Genomic DNA, 26,123 nt, shown 5'->3' with positions numbered 1-26,123 from the left:
ATTACCTGCTCCCAAACTAGTCCTGACCTGGTCCCAAACTAGTCCCAAACTAGTCCTGACCTAGTCCTAAACTAGTCCCAAACCAGTCCTAAACTAGTCCTGACCTGGTCCTAAACTAGTCCTTAACTAGCCCCAAACTAGTCCTGACGTGCTGTTAAACTAGTCCTAAACTAGCCCCAAACTAGTCGTGGCCTGGTCTTAAACTAGTCCTGAACTAGTCCTGACCTGGTCCTAAACTAGTCCAGACCTGGTCCTAAACTAGTCCTTAACTAGCCCCAAACTAGTCCTGGCCTGGTCTTAAACTAGTCCTAAACTAATCCTTACCTGGTCCTAAACTAGTCCTTACCTGGTCCCAAACTAGTCCTGAACTGGCCCTAAACTAGTCCTGACCTGGCCCTAAACTAGTCCTGACCTGGCCCTAAACTAGTCCTTACCTGGTCCTAAACTAGTCCTGACCTGGCCCTAAACTAGTCCTGACCTGGCCCTAAACTAGTCCTGACCTGGCCCTAAACTAGTCCCAAACTAGTCCTGACCTGGTGTTAAACTTGTCCTTAACTAGTCCTTGTCTGGTCCTAAACTAGTCCAACCGGAGAAAGGCCCAACATAATTTATCCTCTCTTTTTCCAAACTGTTTCTCGTGTTTATAAAGCCATGAAAAGGTCCTATAACTTTCTTGAGCCCCCCAGAACATCCCGGTCCGGTTCAGGGTTCCCCCCGGTTGGACCGTTGCATCGCCGTTGTTCTGTTCTGGTTCTGTTCTGGTTCAGCCGTGGATTTGTTGTCGTGTCTGGGATCATAATCCTGCTGTGTGACCCAGTTTCAGCTAAGCTTTAGCTGTCAGACGGACAGGCTCACGGCGGAGATATCCGGGTCCTGCAGCTGCAGAACCGACCCAGACCACCAGCCCTCCACCACCGTGCCTGACAGTTTTAAATGCGGGGATTCTTCATGACCAAACCTTTCTAATTTGCCGTTTTAGAAGTGGTGTTGTTTCTTCAGATGCAGCTTTGCTATGGGCTCAAATTAAAGCCATAAATGTTTTGTATCTGTAAATAAACTTTGTACTTGTAGAAATATTTTTTGCATGTCCAAAAAAAAATTGGTTCTTGTAGAAATATTTTGTGCATGTTTAAAACATTTTTGTAGCTGTGGAATTAATTCGTCTGTGCAACATTGGATATACAAAGCTACAAACCTTTTTACAAAAGCTGCAAACTTTTTTTACAACTACGAATTATGGCGAATTATGGCACTGTTTTGATGTGCCAATAATAAGTACAAATATTTTTTGCACATGCACAAAATATTTCTACAAGTACAAATATTTTTTGCAAGTACAAATATTTTTTGCACACGCACAAAATATTTCTACAAGTACAAAGTTTATTTACAGATACAAAATATTTATGGCTTTAATTTGAGCCCATACTTTGCAAACATGAGCCATGTTGCTCTCAGAGAAACGGGGCTTTCTCCTCAAAACTCTTCCAGTTTTAATGTTTTCCACTTGTGCATCATCTCTCTTGTACCCCTTTTCCACCAAACCGGTTCCAGGGCTGGTTCTGGGCCAGTGCTGGTTTGTTTTTCCACAGCTCAGGTGCTAAGGGGAGCCACGTCATTACGTCGCTGCAAACGTCAGTTACTTCATTTGCGTTTGCATGAAAGTTGCAGCAACAACAAGGTATCTGCTCTAACACGGAGGTGCTACGTGGACCAACCACGTAGCACCTCCGTGAACACATCTCTAATGGCCCTTTTCCACTAGTACCTACTCAGCGCGCCTCGACTCAGCACGCCTCGTCTCGGCTCCACCCGCTTTGTCCTCATTTGTTTTTCCACATCCAGGTGAGAAGTGGGCAGGTTGGGGTGAAGCTGCTGTGACGTACTCAATTGCGCAACCGCTTTGTTCGTGTCGGCGCTGATGAGAAATCAGCTGGAGGCGCGAGCGGCTGAGAAGAAAACAGAGCGCCTGGTTGATCTGATTGTTCCTTATTGCCCGTCTAGATCCCTTTTTTAATTCTCTCCTCAGCACCAGGTTTATGAACATCTGCACCTCAGAGTTTGATCATGAAACAGACGTTTGCGCTGTATAATAAAATTGCAGCGAGCCGCAAGTCGTTCTCGCGCTGACTCCCGCTTCCTGATTCAAACGTCTTACGGCCCCGCCCCCCGACCAATCAGTGGCGTGTATTGTGATGACGTCAGATCCAGGGCCGACTCAGCACACTCAGAACCTCTGCAAAATAGGTACAGAAAAAGTATCTACTTGGCACGGCTCCACCCGCCTCGGCCCGTAGTGGAAAAGCGCAAGACGGGGGCGAGTAGAAGCGCGCAGAGTAGGTACTAGTGTAAAAGGGCCATAAAAGACAGGTTGTCTCCTCCTCAGACCCATGATGCTTTGCTGCATCCAGATTAATTCTTATTTGAAAATGTCTCCGTCTCCCAGTCTTGCTGTTGGTTTTGATGACTCCGCCTCCTCCGCGTACGTAAGCGGTTCTTTCCTCTAGACCAGCAAAGAGTTGGTGCTACCTTGGAACCGGTTCTTCTGGCCCGGAGCCAGTTCTTGGTCAGTGGAAACAGAAGAACCGGTTCCAAACTCGGCACTGGCCCAGAACCAGAACCAGTTTGGTGGAAACGGGGCATCGCTGTAGAACGATGGAATCCAAATTGTTTAGAAATAACATCAACACTTCTCAGAGTGATGTGCAGCAGCAACAGTTGATTCTCTGAGATTCTCGCTGATGTCATTCCTGAGTGCCATTGTGTTAACAAACACCTGAAAACAAAGCGAGAGCAGCTGCTTTTACAGAGGCGCTTAAACGTGCTGACAATTGAGTTAAACTAGGACTACGTTCACACTGCAGTCCTTAATGCTCAATTCCGATTTTTTCCCATATCCGATTTTTTTGTGTGGCTGTTCACATTATCTTTTAAAATGTGTCCTATATCCGACTCGAGTGTGAACGCATCGTGGCCCTGAACTGACCCGCATGCGCAGAGGCGTGTGATGATCACAATGATGGATTTGCATCCAACAGGTGCCTGTGAACTGCTAATTATCCATCAAGCTCCACAATTATCATGTTAACATTAAATCAGATAGATTTGTCTGGACATTTCTCTTGCATCTCTATCATTATGCGGGCATGAATTCTCAGAGTTTTGCACAGTCCCGCTATAGCAGGGCTCTAGCTCCGCTCCCCGGAGTGTCAGCTCTGCTCTCCGGCGTTCAGCCGGGTTTATCACCTAACACACGGTCCAGCTTGTTGTAAAACGGGCAGGTTATGCGACCACGACCGCTTCGCGGATTTGAATCCTTAGCTTCTTTATTTAATAATATGCTTAAATTCAGCGGGTTGTCTCGTCTGTTCTGAGGTCGTAGGTGAAAAAGAGGTGAGCGGTGGGGAGGGGAGGAGGAGAGGCGGAGGCGGCCCGGAGGGACCCCCGCCGTCTCCCGTGTCTCCCCCGCGGCTCGGGGCTCTGCGTGTGACGTCAAAGTCGCATTAATTCCGACCTGGCTGTTCACACTGAGGTCGCATTGCAAAACATCAGACCTGTATCCGATTTAGAACCACATATGGAAGCGACCTGACTCTGATTTGAAAAGATCAGATTCCATGTGACTTGTGCTGTTCACACTGTCATAAACAAATCGGATCTGAGTCACATATGAGCAAAGAATCGGATTTGGGTCACTTGGGAACTGGAGTGTGAACGTAGCCTAGTAGACTTGATTGTCAGTAAAGGTCATTTAAACGACCCACGAACTGGAAGATGGGACTGTCATGTGACCTCATGTGGAAGTTTATAGTTTTATTTGGATCCCCATTAGCTACAGCAAAACTGCAGCTATTCTCCCTGGGGGCCGACACATAATACACAGTAGAATTACATAAAAAAATTAAAAGCAAAACTTAAAGAGGTAACATATATATATATATATATATATATATATATATATATAAAAAAAAGGAAAAACAGAAAATAAAGAAAAAATAGTCATACCGTTTATCATCCAGATCTAAATAAAAACAATACATATTCATACATTTTATAACATCAACAAATTGAAACAATGTATAGTTATCATAGTTTGAACCAATAACCATTTTTAATACATTTTCATTTATTTATATATATATATATATATATATATATATATATATATATATATACACATACACATACATACACGTTTACTATCCCAGATGAATCGGATCAACCAGGACACATTGAGCTTTTGCACCTTGATTGACAGCTGTGATCTCCTCTCCCCCCCCAGGCGTAAGCGGCCCGCCCCCCCGGCCTCTTCTCCGTGGTGTTGGAGCTGCAGGAGGGATGGACGAGTCCGTGAGTCCAGTGAAACCAGCCAGACAGTCCCAGTCCAGAGGAGCCAAGGCGTCGCCCGCTCAGAGGTCCAGTAAGGAGGGTTCAAAGTTCCCGCAGCGCGGCAGAGATCACCTCGCCGCTGCCAAGGATGAACACAGCACAGGCAGCCCGCTGAGCTGCGCGCCAGGGAAGGCATTTCCAGAGAAACCGCAGGACAGGAAGAGAGGCCGGTCCTCCAGACTGACCCGACTGACTGGAAGAACTAGTTCTGGGGAGAGAACCAAAGGCAGGGCGGGTAGCTCCCAGAACCAGCTGGCCCAGTCTGCCGACTCCAGGGCGCCTCGCTCTCTTGTGGACAGGGACGCCAGCTCTCCTGCCGCGCCTGGACCTCCATTGAGGGGCGTCGCGGAGCCGGACCGGAACCCCGCTGGAGCCTCGGCCAAGTCCCACGGTAGGCTTGGGCGGTATCCAAATTTGGGCTCCAAAATGTATGCTAAAACATATTCAACTATTTAAGTAAAACTGAAAATTCAACCACACATAAGTGCTACTGGACATATAATCAGCTTTAGGCAATAAATGACTTTTATTTGATATTTAATTATCTGTTATTAGGAGTGTAACAATATATCGTGCCACGAAATTTCGCGATACAAAAACGTCAAGATACGTGTCGTGGAGGTGACAAACTGTAGCTATATATTAGGGCTGGGCGATATATCGAGATTTTAATATATATCGATATATTTTCAAACGCGATATGGTACGAGACAATATCGTTTATATCGATTTACATTTTTTTTTTTTTTTTTTTTTTTTTAGGATTTTGATATAGTTTGTGTTGTGACAAATTGACTTGAATGTTTTATTTGAGATTTGCACAAATGTTTTGTTATTTGCACAACTCTCAACGTCAGTGGAAAAGTCTGCCTGTTACCGTCTACATTGTATTAATTGCACAGTGTATTTTAATTTAATTGTCATGCAGGAAAGGGATATTTGTTTTATTTTATTCAAGAAGCATTTTTATTCTATATATGCAGGCAGTTTATTTTTATTTCATTTGTTTTATATATTTATATATTTTGATATTGTGCAGACCTCTGTTAAAGGAGCTTGAGGCCGGATTGTGGCAAGATTTATGAAAAAAATCCGTATACATTTTAAGTTTTCTAGTAATAATGTCAGATGAAGCGTTCCAAACCCAAAAGAATGAGCCCTCTAGTGTATCTCTCCTTTGCCTTGAACAGGCTGTGTGCTGCAAAATGTGCTGCAATTCGGTACCGAATTTCCCGCGCTCCTTCCCCAAAGGAGCTCGAGGCTCCTTTTAAGAAATGAGACTCTCTAGCGCCACCCTTCACCACGACGGCCGTCGGGGGTACTGCAGCCAACAGTGAAGCCGGCACGGGAGAACGGGGAGAACGCGCATGCAGCGTCATATGACGTCACATCCACAGCCCAGCGCGGGAAATTTGGGACCATTTTGCAGCACATTTTGCAGCACACAGCCTGTTCAAGGCAACGGAGAGATACGCTAGAGGGCTCATTCTTTTGGGTTTGGAACGCTTCATCTGACATTATTACTAGAAAACTTAAATTGTATACGGATTTTTTTCATAAATCCTGCCACAATCCGGCCTCAAGCTCCTTTAATAAAGGAACCTCTGTGACATTTGGCACGAGGCTTTGTATTAAAACTGACTGTTTTTTTAAGGGTTTGCCTCAGAAAAAAATGAAGCTAACAGAGATGCTATAAAGCTTTGGGGGAAACCCCAATTATGGCACAGAAAAAATATCGATATATATCGAGTATCGCCATTCAGCTAGAAAATATCGAGATATGACTTTTGGTCCATATCGCCCAGCCCTACTATATATATTAATATATTGTGTTTACTAGTAACTGCATCCTATTGGTGCAGCGGGATCACGTGACGACCGCGCCTCGACCCGCGGACCAAAATCTCACTACACCCAGAAGAAACTAGTACCGTTTTGTGGCCCCGATTACGGGACTCTTGGGGGGTTTTGAGCTCTGAACTTTTACTTATGTAAGGCTGGTGTAGAGTTAAGCCTTACCTTATTAAATTAAACCTTTTTGGGGTCGTGAGTAGGATAAACACGGGGACAACTTCTGCTGAGTTCCAGTGTACTTTAATGTCCCTCAACAGTGTAGGATTTTAGAACATCAACACAGCACCTAGTGCCGTACTGTGGCGTATCACTCCGCCCAATCTAAAACAGACTAATCACTACAGATAAACTGACTAGTGTCATTATAGTCCCTGATTTACATCAGAATATAAAGAATATATTTATAAAATAATGAACCCTGAATTACCAAAATAACCTTCTTAACAAAAATAAATCTCCTCTTACACTTATAAGGTGAGCATGGATCAATCTTTTTTATGATGTAAAGATTGTGTCACCAAAGGTGGGAGCGGGATGAAACGATAACGGGGTTCACCTTACGGCTGAAGGCTGGGAGCTTGTGGCTGAAGCTCTTAGCTCTGTCAGAAGATAAATAAAAGTCATGCTGCATTTGGAGTTTGGGACTTTTCATAGTTTATTTGTTTATTTAATTTTAGTTGTTAAATTTCTGGAAAAGAAAAAAGTCAAATCATACATGAGAGAAACTATTCAGTTTGCGGCAAAATATTTGTACTTGTATGAACTGAAGATGCATAATGCAAACCTCACATTTACTTTTAGTTCAGTTTGTGGAAAATGGTTGTCCTGGCTTTCTCTTTAAAAATTAAACAGTTATAAAGCATTACAAACTGTAACAATAGGGCAAACACACAGTATTGTTTTGTATTTTGTGTCTTTCAAATAAAAGACCATTTTTTCCAGTCATATGTTCCTCATTCAAGGTTGTTAAAAAAATACTGCTATAATATCGTATCGTTATCGTGACCTCAATATCGTGTATCGTACCGTATCGTGAGATTATCGTATCGTTACACCCCTATCTGTTATATAAGTCCATTGCATTTTTTCACGACGGTATTGAAAATGATAACGCTGCTATTTTTAGACACCGACAGTATAGGGTGTTACCATAATACCGCCCAACCCTATCCCACGGTGGGTTGGAGGACTGTCTCTGAGACGGCGTGTCACCTCGGCTAAACGGTTCCATGTTTGTTATAGTGGTGAAAGCTGCAGCGCCGGTGGACCTGGAGGCTGAGGAGGCGGCGGAGGCGAGGCTCGACATGGACGAGGGACTCCTGGCGGAGCAGCAGCTGGGCCTCCAGCAGGCGGAGGAACGCCTCTACAGAGACTACATCCACCGGCTGATCAAAGTAAGGACATGTCCCAGTACGGCTGCACGATTAATCGTTAAAAAATCGCGATCTCGATTCATGCTTGAACGCAATCTCATTTCCAAATGACGACGATTTTTAATTTTTTTTTTTTTTTTAAAGATGACTGCATAAAAAAAGGACTAGGCCTATGTTCTAGGTTGTTGTAGTCCTGTCATGGTCAACTATCATGTTGTCATGTTTGTTATATTTTGTTAATGATTGTGGATTACATTTGGAGAAACATCTACCTTTATCATCACCTGACACATATTGTACATAAATATTGTTAAAATTGTTATTATTTAAAGACAAGAGAGATGTTTATTGTTTTTATGTTCAATGTCAGCTATTACAGCAGAAAGCAGCCAGAGGAATAATTTGTTGCCTCAGAACTACAGGATCTGTTACAAGTCCCCTTTCTGAAAGGGGGTTCAACTCAGGGAGGAACAAATATTGTTCAAAATTGTTATTATTGTTTAAATTATTCAAAAGTTTGTGTAAAGAAGACAAGAGATGTTTATTGTTATTATATTTTTGTTCAGCTGTTGCAAAGTTAAAGTAATAAGTGCAATAAATTTTATATTGGAAAAAAATCGTGAGAGAATCGTGATCTCAATTCTAAGCAAAAAAATCGTGATTCTCATTTTGTCCAGAATCGTGCAGCCCTATGTCCCAGAACTGTCCCGGTTTACAGTTCAGCTTCCTGCTCACACCTAGGGCTGGGGATCGCTTCAAATGTCAAGAATCGATTCGACTCAGAATCGATTATCAAGATTTGATCCGGTTTGATTCCGATATTGATTTGGATTAGTGTTATTAAAACTCTTTTTTTCAGCTGTTGCATGAATTATATGACTGTGTAGTTCTGCAAAATATTAATACTAGTATTATATTGAGATTCAACAGCAAGTATTTGCAGCTAATGATGCTGTAAGGACCAATCAGCTCCCAGAATGCTGATATACAGGACTGTCTCAGAAAATTAGAATATTGTGATAAAGTTCTTTATTTTCTGTAATGCAATTTAAAAAAACTAAAATGTCATACATTCTGGATTCATTACAAATCAACTGAAATATTGCAAGCCTTTTGTTATTTTAATATTGCTGATTATGGTTTACAGTTTAAGATTCCCAGAATATTCAAATTTTTTGAGATAGGATATTTGAGTTTTCTTAAGCTGTAAGCCATGATCAGCAATATTAAAATAATAAAAGGCTTGCAGTATTTCAGTTGATTTGTAATGAATCCAGAATGTATGACATTTTTGCATTACAGAAAATAAAGGACTTTATCACAATATTCTAATTTTCTGAGACAGTCCTGTAACTGCTTTCAGAAACATTGTGTGGGTCAGAATTATCAAATAGATCCAAGGCAGCAAACAGAGGACACATGAAATCATTTTGATTTTGAATTTGGTTTTTAGCATTTTATGCAAATGTAATCCCAAGACAGTATATAAAGTAATGAAATATAGACAATTTAAGCAATTATAACTGAAAACTTTAATGTTTACATACCTTTACATACTTTTTAAACATATTTAAAGGCAAAAATATGGTACTAGTTATTCTCGTGTCCAACAAAACATTCATTTATTGGGCATAAACAAAAAAATACCAAAAGTTGTAATGTAATGATAAAAAAAAAAACTTAAAAAAAATCAATCTTTAGACATCAACCCAGAGTCTAGACTCCTGCATAGGGCTGGAGATCGATTCAAATGTCGAGAATCGATTTCCGATTCTTAAGATTCAGAATCGATTATCACGATTCAATCCGATCCGATATCGACTTGGGTTAGTGTTGTTAAAATGTTTTTTTGAGCTGTTAACTGAATAACATGACTGTGTAGTCATGCAACATATTAATACTAGTATTAAACCTGACCGTGTTCATTGTTTGATAGTTTCACACCACGTGCATGTATTAAATGACGCGACTACTGGGATTAAAGTTCACAAAAATATAATAATAAAAAAAAAAGATCTTTAGCCATACGAATCGATTTTTAGGAATTTATATGAGAATCGATGTAGAATCGAAGAATCAATGTTTTTCAACACAGGCCTGCACTTCATTCATTTATTCATTCTTTTATTGATTCATTCCAGACAAAACTGTTGTATAACAACGTTAACACTATAAATAAATAGACGTTTTCAATGAATGTAGACAAAATAAATACATCCCATACATACCAATGTGCACACGCATAACAATAAACTTACACATGAACCTGTTTAACGTGTCTGAAAGGATGGAGGACGTAAAACGTCTGCAGTAGTCCATAATTACACTTTACATTCATCCAGTTTTTCTGGGTCTTAAGAAAAACAACAAAAACCCCAAACAAACATGTATACTTATAAAGGAATGCAGAAAGTAATATAACATTAGTCTAATGCTAAATTGTAGAGTTGTTAGTTCACTCCCAGTTCTGCTTAATCAGCTCTTCTTTAAATGCATTCATTGTGCCCTTTGTCTTCATTCTCTTAAATCGTTCAACATCCTGTTTGTCCTGTTTAGCAGCCGTCATAAACTACAGAAGCTGATATTGTTCATTAATACTTAAACTTAATGTTTAGTTTTCTACCAGATTAGTAAATACGTTATCTATTAACGTGGCTCTGTGAGCAGGAGGACTGTTACTGGGTCTGGTGATGGATGGATGATGGATGGATGGATGGATTGATGGATGGATGGATGGATAGGATGAAAAATGGATGGATGGATGGATGAATGGATGATAGATGACGGATGGATGGATGCTTGATGGATGGATGTTAGCTGGATGGATGGATGGATGAATGAATGGATGGATGGATGGATGGATGAATGAATGGATGGATGATGGATGGATGGATGAATGATGGATGGATGAATGGATGATAGATGACGGATGGATGGATGCTTGATGGATGGATGTTAGCTGGATGGATGGATGGATGGATGGATGGATGGATGAATGATGGATGGATGGATGGATGGATGCTGGATGATGGATGGATGATGGATGGATGGATGAATGATGGATGGATGGATGATGGATGGATGCTGGATGATGGATGGATGATGGATGGATGCTGGATGATGGATGGATGATGGATGGATGGATGAATGATGGATGGATGGATGATGGATGGATGGAGGATGGATGCTGGATGATGGATGGATGATGGATGGATGGATGAATGATGGATGGATGGATGATGGATGGATGGAGGATGGATGCTGGATGATGGATGATGGATGGATGATGGATGGATGCTGGATGATGGATGGATGATGGATGGATGATGGATGGATGGATGAATGGATGATAGATGATGGATGGATAGGATGAAAAATGGATGGATGGATGAATGGATGATAGATGATGGATGGATGGATGGATGGATGGATGATAGATGGATGGATGGATAGGATGAAAAATGGATGGATGGATGGATGAATGGATGATAGATGACGGATGGATGGATGATGGATGCTGGATGATGGATGGATGGATGGATGGATGGATGGATGCTGGATGATGGATGGATGATGGATGGATGCTGGATGATGGATGGATGATGGATGGATGATGGATGGATGGATGGATGCTGGATGATGGATGATGGATGGATGGATGATGGATGCTGGATGATGGATGGATGAATGATGGATGGATGGATGCTGGATGATGGATGGATGATGGATGGATGCTGGATGATGGATGGATGATGGATGGATGATGGATGGATGGATGGATGGATGCTGGATGATGGATGGATGGATGAATGAATGGATGATAGATGATGGATGATGGATGGATGATGGATGGATGATGGATGGATGATGGATGGATGATGGATGGATGATGGATGGATGATGGATGGATGATGGATGGATGATGGATGGATGATGGATGGATGATGGATGGATGATGGATGGATGGAACATCGACACAGCTGGGTGACATTTCCTCAGTCCGGATTTTTAGGAATTAATATGAAAATCGATTTAGAATCGAAGAATCAATGTTTTTCAACACATGCCTACTCCTGCACTTCATTCATTTATTCATTCCTTTATTGATTCATTCCAGACACGTCAAAACTGTTGTATAACAACGTTAACACTATAAATAATTAGATGTTTTCAATGAATGTAGACAAAATAAATACATACCAATGTGCACACGCATAACAATAAACTTACACATGAATCCTGTTTAACGTGTCTGAAAGGGTAGATGACGTAAAACGTCTGCGGTATTCCATAATTACACTTTACTTTCATCCAGTTTTTCTGGGTCTTAAGAAAAACAACAAAAACCCCAAACAAACATGTATACTTATAAAGGAATGCAGAAAGTAATATAACATTAGTCTAATGCTAAATTGTAGAGTTGTTAGTTCACTCCCAGTTCTGCGTATTCAGCTCTTCTTTAAATGTATTCATTGTGCCCTTTGTCTTCATTCTCTTAAATCGTTCAACATCCTGTTTGTCCTGTTTAGCAGCCGTCATAAACTACAGAAGCTGATATTGTAAAATCCTTAAAATATCGCCCATTCCTACCTGGGTGACATGACTTCATAACTCACATAGTTCTTTGTTTAAAAGGCAAAAATCAATATAATTATTTACTCTCTGGCATTTATTATTAGGTGTGGTTGTTGATTACCGACATCAAAGTCAGACTTGTAGTTTTACTTTCCCTCCTTTTACCTGATTTTGTTTCTTCTTTAAACGTTTCTCCTCTCGGCATCAAACTGATCCTGTTTCCTGTTTGGTTCTGCAGCAGTCCCCCGAATACCCCAACTACCAATACTTATGCAAGCTGTGCTCCGTGCACATCGAGAACGTCCAGGGTGCTCACAAGCACATCAAGGAGAAGAGGCACAAGAAGAACATCACGGTACGTGAGTCCGAGCCGCGGTTCTGCTGCCCATTGGGGGGGGGAGGAACCGGACACCATCACTGACTACGTTTACATGCAGTCCAAATTCAGGTTAACGTCAATATTCCGGTTACTGAAACATTTGGATTAATCTGTTTACATGCGTGAGCAAACAGGGTTATCTATGTTTACATGGTAATTAATCATTTGGGATATCTCGATCAAACCAGCGACGCACGGAGAACGTCATGACGCAATTCCCGTAATTTCCGCTTCTTCTTCCTGTATCCAAATTCAAAACAACAACAATAACAGCAGCACGGCGGATAATCAACAGCCCAAGTCGCCTTCTTTTGCGCTTTGATGCTGGTACTGACCCATCACCAGGACTTAAACCTATTCCTCGTCTCCTTCTTCATTAACCCTTGTGCTGTCTTTGGGTCAAGGGAGGGTGAAGGGAGAAAGGAAGGAAGGAAGGAAGGAAGAAAGGAGCAAAGAAGGAAAGAAGATAGGAAGTAGGAAAGGGAGGAAAGAAGGGAGAAAAGATGGAAGGAAGGGAGAAAGGAGAAAAGAAAGAAAGAAGGGAGTAAGGAAGGAAGGGAGAAAGGAGGAAAGAAGGAAGGAAGGAGGAAAGGGAGTAAGGAAGGGAGGAAAGAAGGGAGAAAGGAAGGAAAGAATGGAGAAAAGGAAAGAAAGAAAGAAGGGAGGGAAGAAGGAAGGAATGGAGAAAATAAGGAAAGAAGGAAGGAAAAGCAAAGAAGGTAATAAAGGAACGAATGACGAAAGGAGGTAGGAAGAAAAAGGAGTAAAGGAGAGTAAAAAAGGAGGAAAAGAGGAAAGGAAGAAGGAAGCAGGAGGAAAGAAGGATAGAAGAATTGGGTCATTTTGACCCAAAGACAGCACAAGGGTTAATGGAAGGCGAGAACGTGAAGAAATGGCAACTGGAGCCGGAGCTGTGCCGTCCATATCCATGCTACCCGTTTCCACCAGAGACCCCGGACACTTTAGAAAGTTTAAATGAAGGTGCAGTCAGGACTGGTGGGAACGGGTAGTAATGATGGAGTTCACGATGCCGACTGGCGTGAGAATTTCCGTATGTCGCTTCCTGGTCTCAAAAGACCAAGATTCCTTGCGAAAAGAACATTAGCAGAAAACAGATTCATGTTCCTTTTGATGTGAATATCCCATTACGTTTACAAGACCAAATATTCGGGTTAGAAAAGGAGTAACCCAGGGGTCATATTCCGGTTTTTAAAAACCAGAATATGAGCAAATTCGGGTTATTCAAAGGGGTTATTGGTGTTTACCTAGCCATGCAAAACCGGGTTATTGCTAATATTCCGGCTAGAAAAGGGCCATTGACTGCATGTTAACGTAGTCACTAATTTCTGCTGTGCTCCGTCAGGAAAAGCAGGAGGAGAACGAGCTGAGGGCCCTGCCGCCGCCCTCCGCCGCCCAGCTGAGGGCCGTGGACCTGGCCGTGGTGGAAACGGCCCGGCAGCAAGGCATCTCCGAGGAGGAGTTCGAGACCCGGAAGGTGGTGGTGGCCCGGATGGAGGAGGTCATCAAGAGGCACCTGGCAGGTTTGTACGGCGGGATGTGATGTCGTCTTTAGTCTGAACTGTTAGAGGGAGAGTTCTTGTTTAGAAATGGACCTGGACCAGAGAACGCTGGTCTAGTCCTCGTGGGCCCTTTAGGTGTCTAAACCATCTCTAGTTGCTGTTTGAAGATAGACAACATGAGGAAGAATTTGTTGGTTCTGTCCATGAAAGTAGTGAACAGAATCGGTGACAAAGGGCAGCCGTGCTAGATTCCAACTCCCCCCACGAGTCCGACTTAAAGGAGCATGAGGCTCCTTTTAAGAAATGAGACTCTCTAGCGCCACCCTTCACCACGACGGCCATCGGGGGTACTGCAGCCAACAGTGAAGCCGGCACGGGAGAACGGGGAGAACGTGCATGCAGCGTCATGTGACGTCACATCCACAGGACAGCGCAGGAAATTCGGGACCGAATTGCAGCACATTTTGCAGCACACAGCCTGTTCAAGGCAAAGGAGAGATACACTAGAGGGCTCATTCTTTTGGGTTTGGAACGCTTCATCTGAAATTATTACTAGAAAACTTAAAACGTATACGGATTTTTTTCATAAATCTTGCCACAATCCGGCCTCAAGCTCCTTTAAAGGTATTGTGACATAATTTTTAACATGCTTTTAACACTATAAAAAGTCTTGGCCAACATCCCTCAAATGTGTCTAAAAGGGTGTAACAAGAAAAACTTCACTCCAGTACTCCATGCCTGGCTTTTTTATGACGGTGTTTTTTGCCTGTGAAAAACGCGTCCTTTTCCCCCTTTCCTGTCAATCATTGCCCCGCTCCTCCTCCAAACCACACCCCCCCCCCCATCCCCCCCCCCCCCCCTCCACTCCTCCTCTCCCCCAAACTCCCCGCACACAGCAGACAGTGGATCAATGGTATGTGATTTTGTCTTGCACACCGTCCACGGGCTGAGCCTCGATCAGAAGGACTCAGGCCCCCGACCGCAAGCGGTCTTCCGTACGCCACATTTCCCACGCCCGCCGCTCGGACGGGGATTCGGCGCTGAGCTCTTCCCTCTTCGCTCGCCGCTACTGAGGGAATCCTTGTTAGTTTCTTTTCCTCCGCTTAGTAATATGCTTATGCAGCGGGTTGTCTCGTCTGATCTGAGGTCGTAGGCGAAAATCAACTAAACACAAAAAATCAAGAAAAATGTGTTTTTCATGTCACAATCCCTTTAAGGCCAACAATGTGGACCAAGATAATGATAATATCACGATATTTTGCCATCAATAATGATAATATCATACTATTATTACTCTATTTCTCTATATGAATCTATTTATTTTTTAGCACTGACGGATGGCTCTTTTAGTTTCGTTGTTATATAACAATCACAAAAAGATCTAATCTAATCTAAAAATTGAAATATCACGATTCAGCGATTCTGCGATAATCTATACATTTCAAGACATTTCATCCACGATACATCATGATATGTGTCACTGTAGAAATTCAGAATTAATTATTGACCACTGAATACACTTCACAAAGATTATTCTGTCTGCAAATTAACAGGAAATTATAAAAAAACTAAATGAATGCAGAAAATACACATTTTCAGTGCTCGTTGTAAACATGGACACACATCAGTGCTGCCCAACAAGAATCAAATTGTTTCATGAAAACTGACAAATTTCACTGCAAATGAACACATGATAGATAGATGGATGAATGGATAGATGATGGATGGATGATTGATTGATGGATGGATGGATGGACGGACGGACAGACGGACAGATGGATGAATGGATAGATTATTGGATGACAATGGATGGATGGTTGAGTGGATAGATGATGGATGGTTGGATGATAGATGGTTCTAGAACGTCAGACAATTCTCTTCATCTTTCTCTGGTCCAGGTTCAGGGAGGTGAACGACATCGAGTCAGTAACTCATTAGTCATTAGATGACGTTTATATTTGACAGATTTGTGTTTAACATCCTGGTCTGATCTTTGCTCCTCCAGCTTGTTCTCTCCGTCTCTACGGTTCCTGTCTCACCCGCTTTGCCTTCAAGACGAGCGACATCAACATCGACGTCACCTACCCCTCCACGGTGAGTCGCCCGTGTCTTCAGGGCGTCGTACGTCCTCCGTAGTACGTGACGCTAACGAGTCTCTTTCGTCTCCAGATGACGCAGCCGGAAGTCCTGATTCAGGTGCTGGAAATCCTCAAAAAGACCCGTAAGTCTCAACGGTCTGAGCCCGCCTGAGATCTGACCTTTGACCTGATGACGTTTCTTACACAGGACGGTTCACAAGGCTCCCGTCCCGTTTCCATGACAACCGACCCCGAGCAAGCGATGCAACTAAGCGCTTTTGACTCATTTGACTGTTTTTTTTCTTCAGTATTGTTTGTTAGTTTGTTTGTTTACGTCTCCAAGGAAACTGTAACGTTTGTAACGAAGAGCGACGCTCGTTCTTTTCTTTTGTTTACCTTCCTGTCCTCTTGTGTTTCCAGCTGAGTTTTCTGAGGTGGAGTCAGATTTTCACGCCAAAGTTCCCGCTGTGTTCTGCCGAGACCCTTGCAGGTGAGTGTGTATTTATACAGATATTTATTTCAACTATGTTGACTGTTAGATGGACTTTGGTGTTCTCCAGGTCTGACCTTTGACCTTTGAGTCGCGAGCCGACTTCAGTGCAACAAGGAAAAATCCACCTGATAGGAAGACTGCAGTGCATTATGGGTGTTTTTTCCCAGCTGTTGCCCTCCGTGACTGGTTTCTCTCTCTCTCGCAGCGGTCTGATGTGTAAAGTGAGCGCGGGGAACGACGTGGCCTGTCTCACCACCAACCACCTGGCAGCTCTGGTCAAACTGGAACCCAGACTGGCTCCTCTGGTGCTGGCCTTCCGCTACTGGGCCAGGGTAAGACCGGGAACCTCCGCTGGGGGGGGGACTGTAGCACCCTATAATGTAATACTTTCCTGAAAATGTAATAACGCCTGAAAATGTAATACAATTTGCACTTAACTCAATCCAAAATGTAATAAAATCCAATAATGTAATAACTTCACCAATAATGTAATAATATATCCTAACTGATATTGTAATAACATTTTTAACCAATAATGTAATACCTTATTATTTATTACATTTATAGGTGGGTCTTTTTTTTTTTTTTTTTCCAAAACTGATAATGTAATACTTGACAAATAATGTAATATATATATTCATTTTCAGTGCAGAGTTCTACATTTTGTGTTTTAAGTATCTAAGAATGTTATGACTATTGGGTTAAATTGCAGACTTTGAGTACCATGTAATAAATTCCCAATAATGTAATAAGGTATTACATTATTGGTAAAAATGTTATTTATATGTTATGTTATATTGGCTTTTATTAAATTTTCGATTGAGTTAAGTGCAAATTTTATTACATTTTTAGGGGTTATTACATTTTCAGGAAATTATTACATTATAGAGTGCTACAGGGACCAGCCCTTCTGAAGGGGTTACAGAGGCGGCCACCGGGTCATCTCCAAGGGAACTGGCTGTGTGGCGATGCACCATGACGTGGTTGTAAAATTATAACGGTTTAAAGTTTGTCTTTAGATTCTGTTCTCTCTTTTTAAATTGACCTTTAGTTTTATGGAATAATAGAACAAAAAAACAGATCAGTATTCAGGAGAACTAGAAAATAAAAACATGGTTGAGTTCAGGATTTGTAGCCGTGTAATTGTGTTTTAAAAAGATCAAACGATGATCCACCCATCGGTTTTACTGCAGTAACCAGAGTCTGTAGTTGCACCACTGGCCAGAGGTTCCCTGCATCATAAAGGTTGATATTTTAGTTTGAATAAAGTTCAAAAACGTATCTTCCCTGTACATGTTTGTCTGCAGCTGTGTCACATCGACTGCCAGTCCGAAGGAGGCGTCCCGTCGTACTCGCTGGCCCTGATGGTCATCTTCTTCCTGCAGCAGAGGAAGGATCCCGTCCTCCCCGTCTACCTGGGCCGCTGGGTACGTGAGTCTCCGATCGGTCTCTCTACACGACGACGCTGCAGTTCCTTCGCTGGCCACCGGGGTCCGGCTCGAAGGGCGGGTCAGTCGGTGACCTTCAGGGTTTAAACTAGGGCTGCAATGATTCCTCGAGTAATTCGATTACAAAAAATGATGGAGGAATTTCCTCTGCCTCGAAGCCTCGTTTAAATAAAAAATAAATTTAAACTTCACGTTTCGCACAGCTTCTTTTTAACGTGATAACGTGCTAACACGCATGTGTCCCTTACAAAGCGGAAGAAGGCGGCATCGCGCTTTTCGTAACGTGTGTGAACAGTTTAGCCGGCCGGGACTGACAACAGGGACAATGAGAAAACGAAGCAAAGCGAAAGTAATAAGAGGAAGAGAAAAAAGATGCGGAAAGTGTTGGATTATTTCAAATTAAAAATGAATACAAAATCTATAAAAATAATAAAAACATAGTGTAAGACTCTTGTCCCAGTCCACAGCCAAGCGTCTCCGTTGAAACGTGTTGGTTCTGAATGTGAAGTTGCACAATTTAAAAGCAGTGTTTGAGAATATTCTTTATTTTTGATACTTAAAAAAAAATTTTTTTTTTAATGTTTCAGGAAATGTTAAGTTTAAAATAATTGTATTTATTTTTATTGGAAAATGTACTAGTTAGCATAATATGTAAATAAATGTCAATTATTCTCATAAAAGAAACAAATTGGTTGTTTTTTAATCAAGTAATCTGTCTTGTTTTCTATTGTGTATTTATAATTGGGCTTTAATAAAGAAAAAGTAAGTTTTATCCGATTAATCGATGCAATATTTCATAGAATAATCGATCACCAAAATATTCAATAGCTGCAGCCCTAGTTTAAACGTCCAACTTGACATCTACAGCCTGGTTTTAAAACAGTTTTGGTCCTTTATGGTTGTATTTCACCTCCATGTGAACCTGTCGGGGCAGGGGGGTTGTCTGTGTTAATATAGCAGGTGAAATCATGAAAAACAAAAATAAATATAGATAGAGACGCCTGTAAAGCCTTCCAACTTTAAACTTCTGTTTATGTTAAATATGAATCAAATGAATCTCAAAAGGATATTAAACAAATTATAGTTACACTTCTTCTTCTATGGTTTGTTCCAGTCTGATAAAACCCCACTTGTTCCTGCTAAAAATCACAATAATATAAACATAAACGACCCGTTAAACTACGCTGATATTCATCATTGATGAATGTAATAAATGTGATCAATGTGGCGGTGGTGAAACGCTGCTGGGGCTTGTGTGGGAGGGGTTGCCGTGACGACGGACACCGTGATGTCATCGGTGAAACTTAAGGCTCGGAGTTTAGGTTTCATTTCTCCGAAAAGCTTCCCGGCGTGAGTCACTTCCTTGTTGGAGTAGTGAAAGGGCCTTGGAGCTCTGGAGACGGAAGATTGTAATCAGATTACTCATCACCGAGGGACTGAGATGTTGAACCTTTTGTTAGTTGTTCAGCCTCCAACTGAGAGACACGTTGTTTAAAAATATCACTGAAACATCTTTGTATCAGAGATTCCCTCTTTAACTCCTGTCGTCACGGCAACGCCTTCTACCTCCCGTTAATGGGCGTTTCCAGACAGAAACTGTTCCTTTCTTTAGTACCAGACTGTAAATATGTTTATATATTTATTTATTTAAGTTAACAGACAGGTCTTGATCCAGACCCTGGTGGTCAGTAGAGGAACTGCAGGTCTGGATCCAGACCTGCAGGTCTGATTTTCAGGTTCTGGTCTTGCTGGTTCAGGTGTTCAACAAAAACATGAAGGATTATGTTTTTTATTTGATTTATTTTTAATACCTGTAAAAGTTTTCCCTGAGCAAACTGTTGCACTTCAGCGTCTCACCAGCAGGGTGACGGGGACGAGGAAGTCCGCTACCTGGACCGAGCTGCAGACCTGAACCCCCCCTTGAGTTTCTGCTCATTTCTGTTCCCGTTCAGATCGAAGGCTTCGAGGTGAAGCGGGTGGACGAGTATCACCTGACTGGAATCGTGCTGGACATGTTCGTGAAGTGGGAGCACAGACCCCCGAGCTCCACGGAGGGTCGGGGGGAGAACCGCAACGAGGCCCGGGGGGAGAGCAGGTCGAAGCCGGAGCAGAAGAAACTTGACGACGGTCACTACACGGAAGGCCTGGTGAGTCGAGCCGAGCGTTTATTCAATGATGTTACCAAGGGGGACGCAAGTGAAGGGGGAATGAAAGGAGTCTGAGTCCAGAGCCCTGGGGGACACCGCAGCTTTGACATGGACAAACTGAGCTGTGACATATATGGTTAAAGCTAGGGCTGGGCGACATGACCTCAAATCAATATCACGATAAACTGGGCAGTTTTACCTCGATAACGATAAATGCACGATAAATGCGACGGTACGGGATGGGATGGTACGCAAGTCCTGATTCAGGTGCTGGAAATCCTCAAAGGACCTCCTCAAAGACGCAAACGGACGTCCTGTTTGCGTCTTGCGTAGGCCTGTGTTGACAAAAATCGTTTTTTTTAATTCTAAATCGATTCTCATATTAATTCCTAAAAATCGATTTGTATGTCTTTTTTTTTTTTTTTTTCTCATCATTACATTTTTGCCTGGTGAACTTTAATTCCAGTAGTCCCACTAGTTTTGAAAACTCTTTTTCTTTAGAGAAAATGCTGGACATTTCAGCTTAAATTTCTAAATGTTATATTAGTTCAATGAATTACCGGAGTCAAATTCCTTGTTGGACAATGTTCGAACCTGGCCAATAAAGCTGATTCTGATTCTGATTCTGAAGTTCATATTATCTATATTTACTGTAGCTTGTTTGGTTTCTCTGTTATCGGACACGGTTTGTCATGAAATACCTGAAAAATGCCGGGTGCTTCATGGCAAGCTGTGTGTCTGGTGACAGAATAAATCAGACAAGCTAAAATACCGTAGATGACCAAATAGTCGCCTGCGCGCAAATACGCGCCTGTGCTCTAATAGCCGCCGGGGGTCCGAGCCCATTTGGCATAATAAACGCCGGTTCAATTAAACGCCCGGGCGACTACCGGTAATAACCTGGTAATAACACTGTATTTGCATTGTATTGTGTACAGTATCGTTCATACTGCTCTGATCAGCTCCGTGTGTCGCCGTTACACAGACAAACTGTCTTTGTATATCAGAGCACGAGAAAAAAAAAAACGCTCCACCCATAACCGCTCAGCGCTCCAGTAACACTGCACCCCGCTCCGCTCCAAAAATGTTTGCATGCATATAAAATGCACATGTTTACCTGAAGTCTGTGTACTGGAACTCGAGGCCGGTTTTGGGGCAGGGGTGGGCTGTTCCCACACCCAAACGTGCGTCCTGCCAACCTGATCAAAGGTTATGGGGATTCTTTATTATTTATAATTTTTTTTTTTAATATATTAAAATCCCAAAATATCTGTACCGTTTCTGATTGGGTGTGTGCACTGCGAATCATTTTTAGACACAACAAAGAACGCGTACCGCAAAAGGTCTCGGCGGAGGAACCCGGCGTCCCAGCAAAACGAGAAGAGAAAAAAGAGTTCAGCAGACAGCGCACACACTGAAGGCTGATTTATGGTTCCGCGTTACACCAACGCAGAGCCTACGGCGTAGGGGACGCGGCGACACGCACCGTACGTGGAACTGCGCTCTTTTTTTTTGCTATTAAAACATGATTTGTAATGTGAATTTGCAAAACTTAAACTACAAATAATAGTTTTTGACGTAACATCAGAGATTGCGCATGCTCTCTGTGAAAGGATGAGTCCAATCGGGTCGTAGCTGCTTCAACTGTGATTCCTTCACGAGGAGAGACCAGGATTTCAAACACGCTTGATTTTATTGCGACCTCACGATTCGTGATCGGGAGCTCGTCGTGAGGTGTTGTGTTGTGTACAGTGTGTACAATTTTAGTTCCAGTGGTTTATGGTGATCTCATATGTTCTTTGTAAGTAATGGTCTGGTGCTGCTCATTGCAAAAATAAATTGTAGCCTGGTGCAAATACCCGCCTGGTTCTTATAAACGCCTGGGGTCCAAGTGGATTTAACATATTAAACGCCCGGGCTACTAAATGGTCATCTACGGTAATTTGTTTACTGCTTGAGCTGCTTTCATTCCCCTTTAAAGGGGAATGAAAGCCTATCAGCACACAGTCAAAACAGATAAAAGGTTGTTTATTTTCTTTTTTTTTATCAAAACACCAAATTTACCGACGTGGGAAAACTGACGTCGGTAAACGCAGTGAATGTCATTTTATAGCTAATTAAGACACAAACCCAGTTAATTGTTACTGATTCATGACTTTTAAGAAGAAAAACCAGCCTGTTTTTGTGTTTTTCGCGCTGACCTCTCCTGCTTCCTCCTGCAGATCAACCTGACCACGGACCAGGGCAAGGGGGCGTCTCTGGGCCAGCTGTGGCTGGAGCTGCTGCGCTTCTACACGCTGGAGTTCGCTCTGGAGGAACACATCATCAGCATCCGGCTGAAGCAGCTGCTGTCCCGGGAGGGCAAGAACTGGCCTCGGCGGCGGCTCGCCATCGAAGGTGGGTGGCCGGTCCGGTTCAAGAGAAGCCACCGCACCGTCCAGGGGGATCTCTATGGGCTCAAATTAAAGCCATAAATATTTTGTATCTGTAAATACACTTTGCACTTGTAGAAATATTTTGTGCATGTGCAAAATATATTTTTACTTGTAGAAATATTTTGTGCATATGCAAAACATATTTGTACTTGTAGAAATATTTTGTACATGTGCAAAAATATTTAAATATGTTATTTTGTTATTTGAAATTTTTTTGATTTGTTTTGTTGATAAAAAATATGTCTCTATTTTTTTACTTTTTTTGCACATGCACAAAATATTTCTACAAGTACAAATATTTTTTGTACTTGTAGAAATATTTTGTGCATGTGCAAAAAATATTTTTATTTGTAGAAATATTTTGTGCATGTGCAAAAAATATTTGTACTTGTAGAAATATTTTGTGCATGTGCAAAAAAAATTGGTACTTGTAGAAATATTTTGTGCATGTGCAAAAAATATTTAAATATGTTATTTTATTTGAAAATGTTTTAATTTGTTTTGTTGATAAAAAATATGTCTCTATTTTTGTACTTTTTTTGCACATGCACAAAATATTTCTACAAGTACAAATATTTTTTGCACATGCACAAAATATTTCTACTTGTAGAAATATTTTGTGCATGTGCAAAAAAAATTGGTACTTGTAGAAATATTTTGTGCATGTGCAAAACATATTTGTACTTGTAGAAATATTTTGTACATGTGCAAAAAATATTTAAATATGTTATTTTGTTATTTGAAATTTTTTTAATTTGTTTTGTTGATAAAAAATATGTCTCTATTTTTGTACTTTTTTTGCACATGCACAAAATATTTCTACAAGTACAAATATTTTTTGCACATGCACAAAATATTTCTACAAGTACAAAGTTTATTTACAGAATATAATACAAAATATTTATGGCTTTAATTTGAGCCCATAGATCTCAGAGGTTCACCCGTCTCTTCTTCCTTCTCCAGATCCGTTCGCCCTGAAGAGGAACGTGGCGCGGAGCCTGAACAGCCAGATGGTGTTCGAGTCCATCCAGGAGCGTTTCCGAACCGCCTACAAATACTTCGCCTGCCCTCAGACCAGAGGCGCCGGGGGACGCCGGAGACGCAAGAGGACGGGGGGGCGAGGGCTGAAGGGACCGGGGATGACGGAGGATGCGCTCACGAACAGAGAGGAGGATGATGGGAAGGATGAGGGACGTCACGGCACTCCGGGAGGACGACAGGAGTCGAAGGACGAGGAGGAGCCCGACAGCGACGGGGAAGACGGGAAGACTTTAGATGCTGAACTCATGAACCTGGGAATACGGGAGGGGAACAAACCCTCCTCCTCCTCCCCCAACGGCCTGCTGGACAGCGACGAGGAGGAGGAGGAGGAGGAGGAGGAAGAAGAAGAAGAGGAGGAAGAGGGGGGGAAGACGGCTGGACCTGTCGCCTCAGACGACCTGCACTACGTGTTTGATAAGATGATTTTCACCGGTGGGAAGGTAAGCAGCTTGTTCACGTGGGGAAGATGGATTTTTCCTCTGACGACACGAGAGTGAAATCAAAGTTTGATGCTCAAGCTGACGTTCTTGGGGAGTAACTTCTAGAGATGCACCCATCAGGATTTTGAGGGCCGATCAACGAAAGCAGTATCTGCCAATCCCGATATTTCCGATCACCGATCACACCATGAAATCCATAAATTCTTCGATATTGTTGTCTCTACTAAAAATGAGGAGATGAGAAAGTATCATGAATTGACTGTTTTATTGCAGATTGATGTGCAATATTTCACTCAAGAGACTCTTAGATGACGACTTTGACTTTGACACTTACAAAAAGTAAATGAAGCTTACTAGTTTAAGCTTTCTTGTGGCAGTAATTATGTACAACATGTACACCAACACACACAACAGCAGACATGTCATTCTCTTAGAGTTGATACAAGTTGTAAACTGTAAACCTTAGTTTTCCTGTGGAAAAAGGAATTAAATCTTGAAATAAAAATTAATTATGAAAGCTTTGTGAAAGCTTTAGCGATAGCCTCCGCCGCGTGTGAGGAAACTCTTGTGAGTGAAACTCTTCACACTAGAACTCCAGATGTTACTCGTGGAGCGACTGACACGACTGTCGTCCTGCGTGAGGGTTAAGGGTTGGATGTGACTGTATATAGTCTGGTTTAAATCCGGCGGGATTTCATCAGTGAAATATTTACGACTCAGCAGTGTGTACCGGGATCCAAGCAGCTAACGAGGCGTTTAAACCCGATGTCTTGTATTAGAAAGGATGATCAAGGCTTATGAATCCATCACCTTGTGATGTAGTTCGTAATTTTTTTTGCTGTTGTTGCTGTTGTTTATAGGTCTCTGTTACAGTTGAGTTAGTGGTGTTGCTGCTCCTCCTTTTCTTTCTCTGCCTTAGCGGCCGACTTTGACAACTTAATATACTCCTTGATGTGAGAAACGTTCAAATGTCTTATCAGCTTCGTTGTGTTGAAATTCTGTTGTAACATTCCTCCTCGGGGCATCTCCTTTGCACACCTTGCAAACTGCAAATTTGTTGTCCTTTTTGGACATTGTAAAACTCCCATACCGGCGACGCCAGTTTCAGTGTTGATGTTTTGTAGAGACTGTCACGCCCCCTTAGGAGACCTCGGTCTGAGATGTAGGAATGCAAGAGCCGGCGGCAGTTTGTTGTTGTAAACGTCATCGGATCAGCTTTGAACTATTTTGAGAACTCCTATCAGAACTGATAGGTGGCCCTATTGTGATTGGTGGCTGATCGATCGGTGCATCTCTAGTAGCTTCCCCAGGTTCCGGTCCTGCTGGTTTGACCCGTCACGGGTGTCCGGTGTCCTCACCGGCCGCGAACCGGAGACGTTTTCATGCAGGACAGACGTTTGCTCGTTCTGGTGGGAAACACTTTGGTCCTCTTGTCGTTGCAGCCTCCGACGGTCGTGTGCAGCATCTGCAAGCGAGACGGTCACCTGAAGGACGACTGTCCCGAGGACTTCAAGAAGATCGAGCTGGCGGTTCTGCCTCCGATGAACGAGCGCTTCCGGGACATCCTGGACGGCCTCTGCAAGCTGTGCTACTGTACGTAGGCTCCTCCCCCAGACCGCCGTGGCCACGCCCACGCTTGAGCTGGAGATGATTCTGATGTCATGAACTTTAATGAAGGCTACATTTAGAACAGATGTTTTCCACTAAAGAGGCCGGTAGCTTCAAAATATCATCTACGTCATATTTTGTTGTCGACACATCTCCACGCACACGTTACCGTATTGGCCTGAATATAAGACTGTGTTTTTTGCATTGAAATAAGACTGAAAAAGTGGGGGTCGTCTCACATTCGGGGTCTAGACGTTATACCCATTCACAACGCTAGATGGCTCCAGATATCTTTAAAGCGAATGCTGAACTTAACTCCCCAGGCCAAAGCGAACCCCTGTCA

The 26,123-nt window shown here is 42.4% G+C and overlaps 1 protein-coding gene across 1 annotated transcript in view; it reads left to right on the top strand.

The window, feature by feature from the left end:
- The window catches only part of tut4 (terminal uridylyl transferase 4), a 49,800-nt gene that overhangs the window by 3,984 nt on the left and 19,693 nt on the right, over window positions 1-26,123 (top strand). The window contains exons 2-14 of the mRNA XM_061738860.1: window positions 4,283-4,780; window positions 7,486-7,637; window positions 12,430-12,546; window positions 13,934-14,111; window positions 16,096-16,184; window positions 16,260-16,311; window positions 16,589-16,658; window positions 16,867-16,993; window positions 17,969-18,088; window positions 20,062-20,256; window positions 22,479-22,653; window positions 23,655-24,172; window positions 25,615-25,765. Of these exons, the coding sequence (XP_061594844.1) occupies window positions 4,339-4,780; window positions 7,486-7,637; window positions 12,430-12,546; window positions 13,934-14,111; window positions 16,096-16,184; window positions 16,260-16,311; window positions 16,589-16,658; window positions 16,867-16,993; window positions 17,969-18,088; window positions 20,062-20,256; window positions 22,479-22,653; window positions 23,655-24,172; window positions 25,615-25,765 (2,386 nt within the window). The 5' untranslated portion in view covers window positions 4,283-4,338. The remainder of the gene's footprint in view (window positions 1-4,282; window positions 4,781-7,485; window positions 7,638-12,429; window positions 12,547-13,933; window positions 14,112-16,095; window positions 16,185-16,259; window positions 16,312-16,588; window positions 16,659-16,866; window positions 16,994-17,968; window positions 18,089-20,061; window positions 20,257-22,478; window positions 22,654-23,654; window positions 24,173-25,614; window positions 25,766-26,123) is intronic.

The sequence above is a fragment of the Cololabis saira genome, chromosome 13 (assembly GCF_033807715.1).
Source record: "Cololabis saira isolate AMF1-May2022 chromosome 13, fColSai1.1, whole genome shotgun sequence".
Classification (NCBI taxonomy): domain Eukaryota; kingdom Metazoa; phylum Chordata; class Actinopteri; order Beloniformes; family Belonidae; genus Cololabis; species Cololabis saira.
The sequence above is the reverse complement of the archived record's forward strand: the minus strand, read 5'-3'. Positions and strand labels throughout refer to the sequence as shown.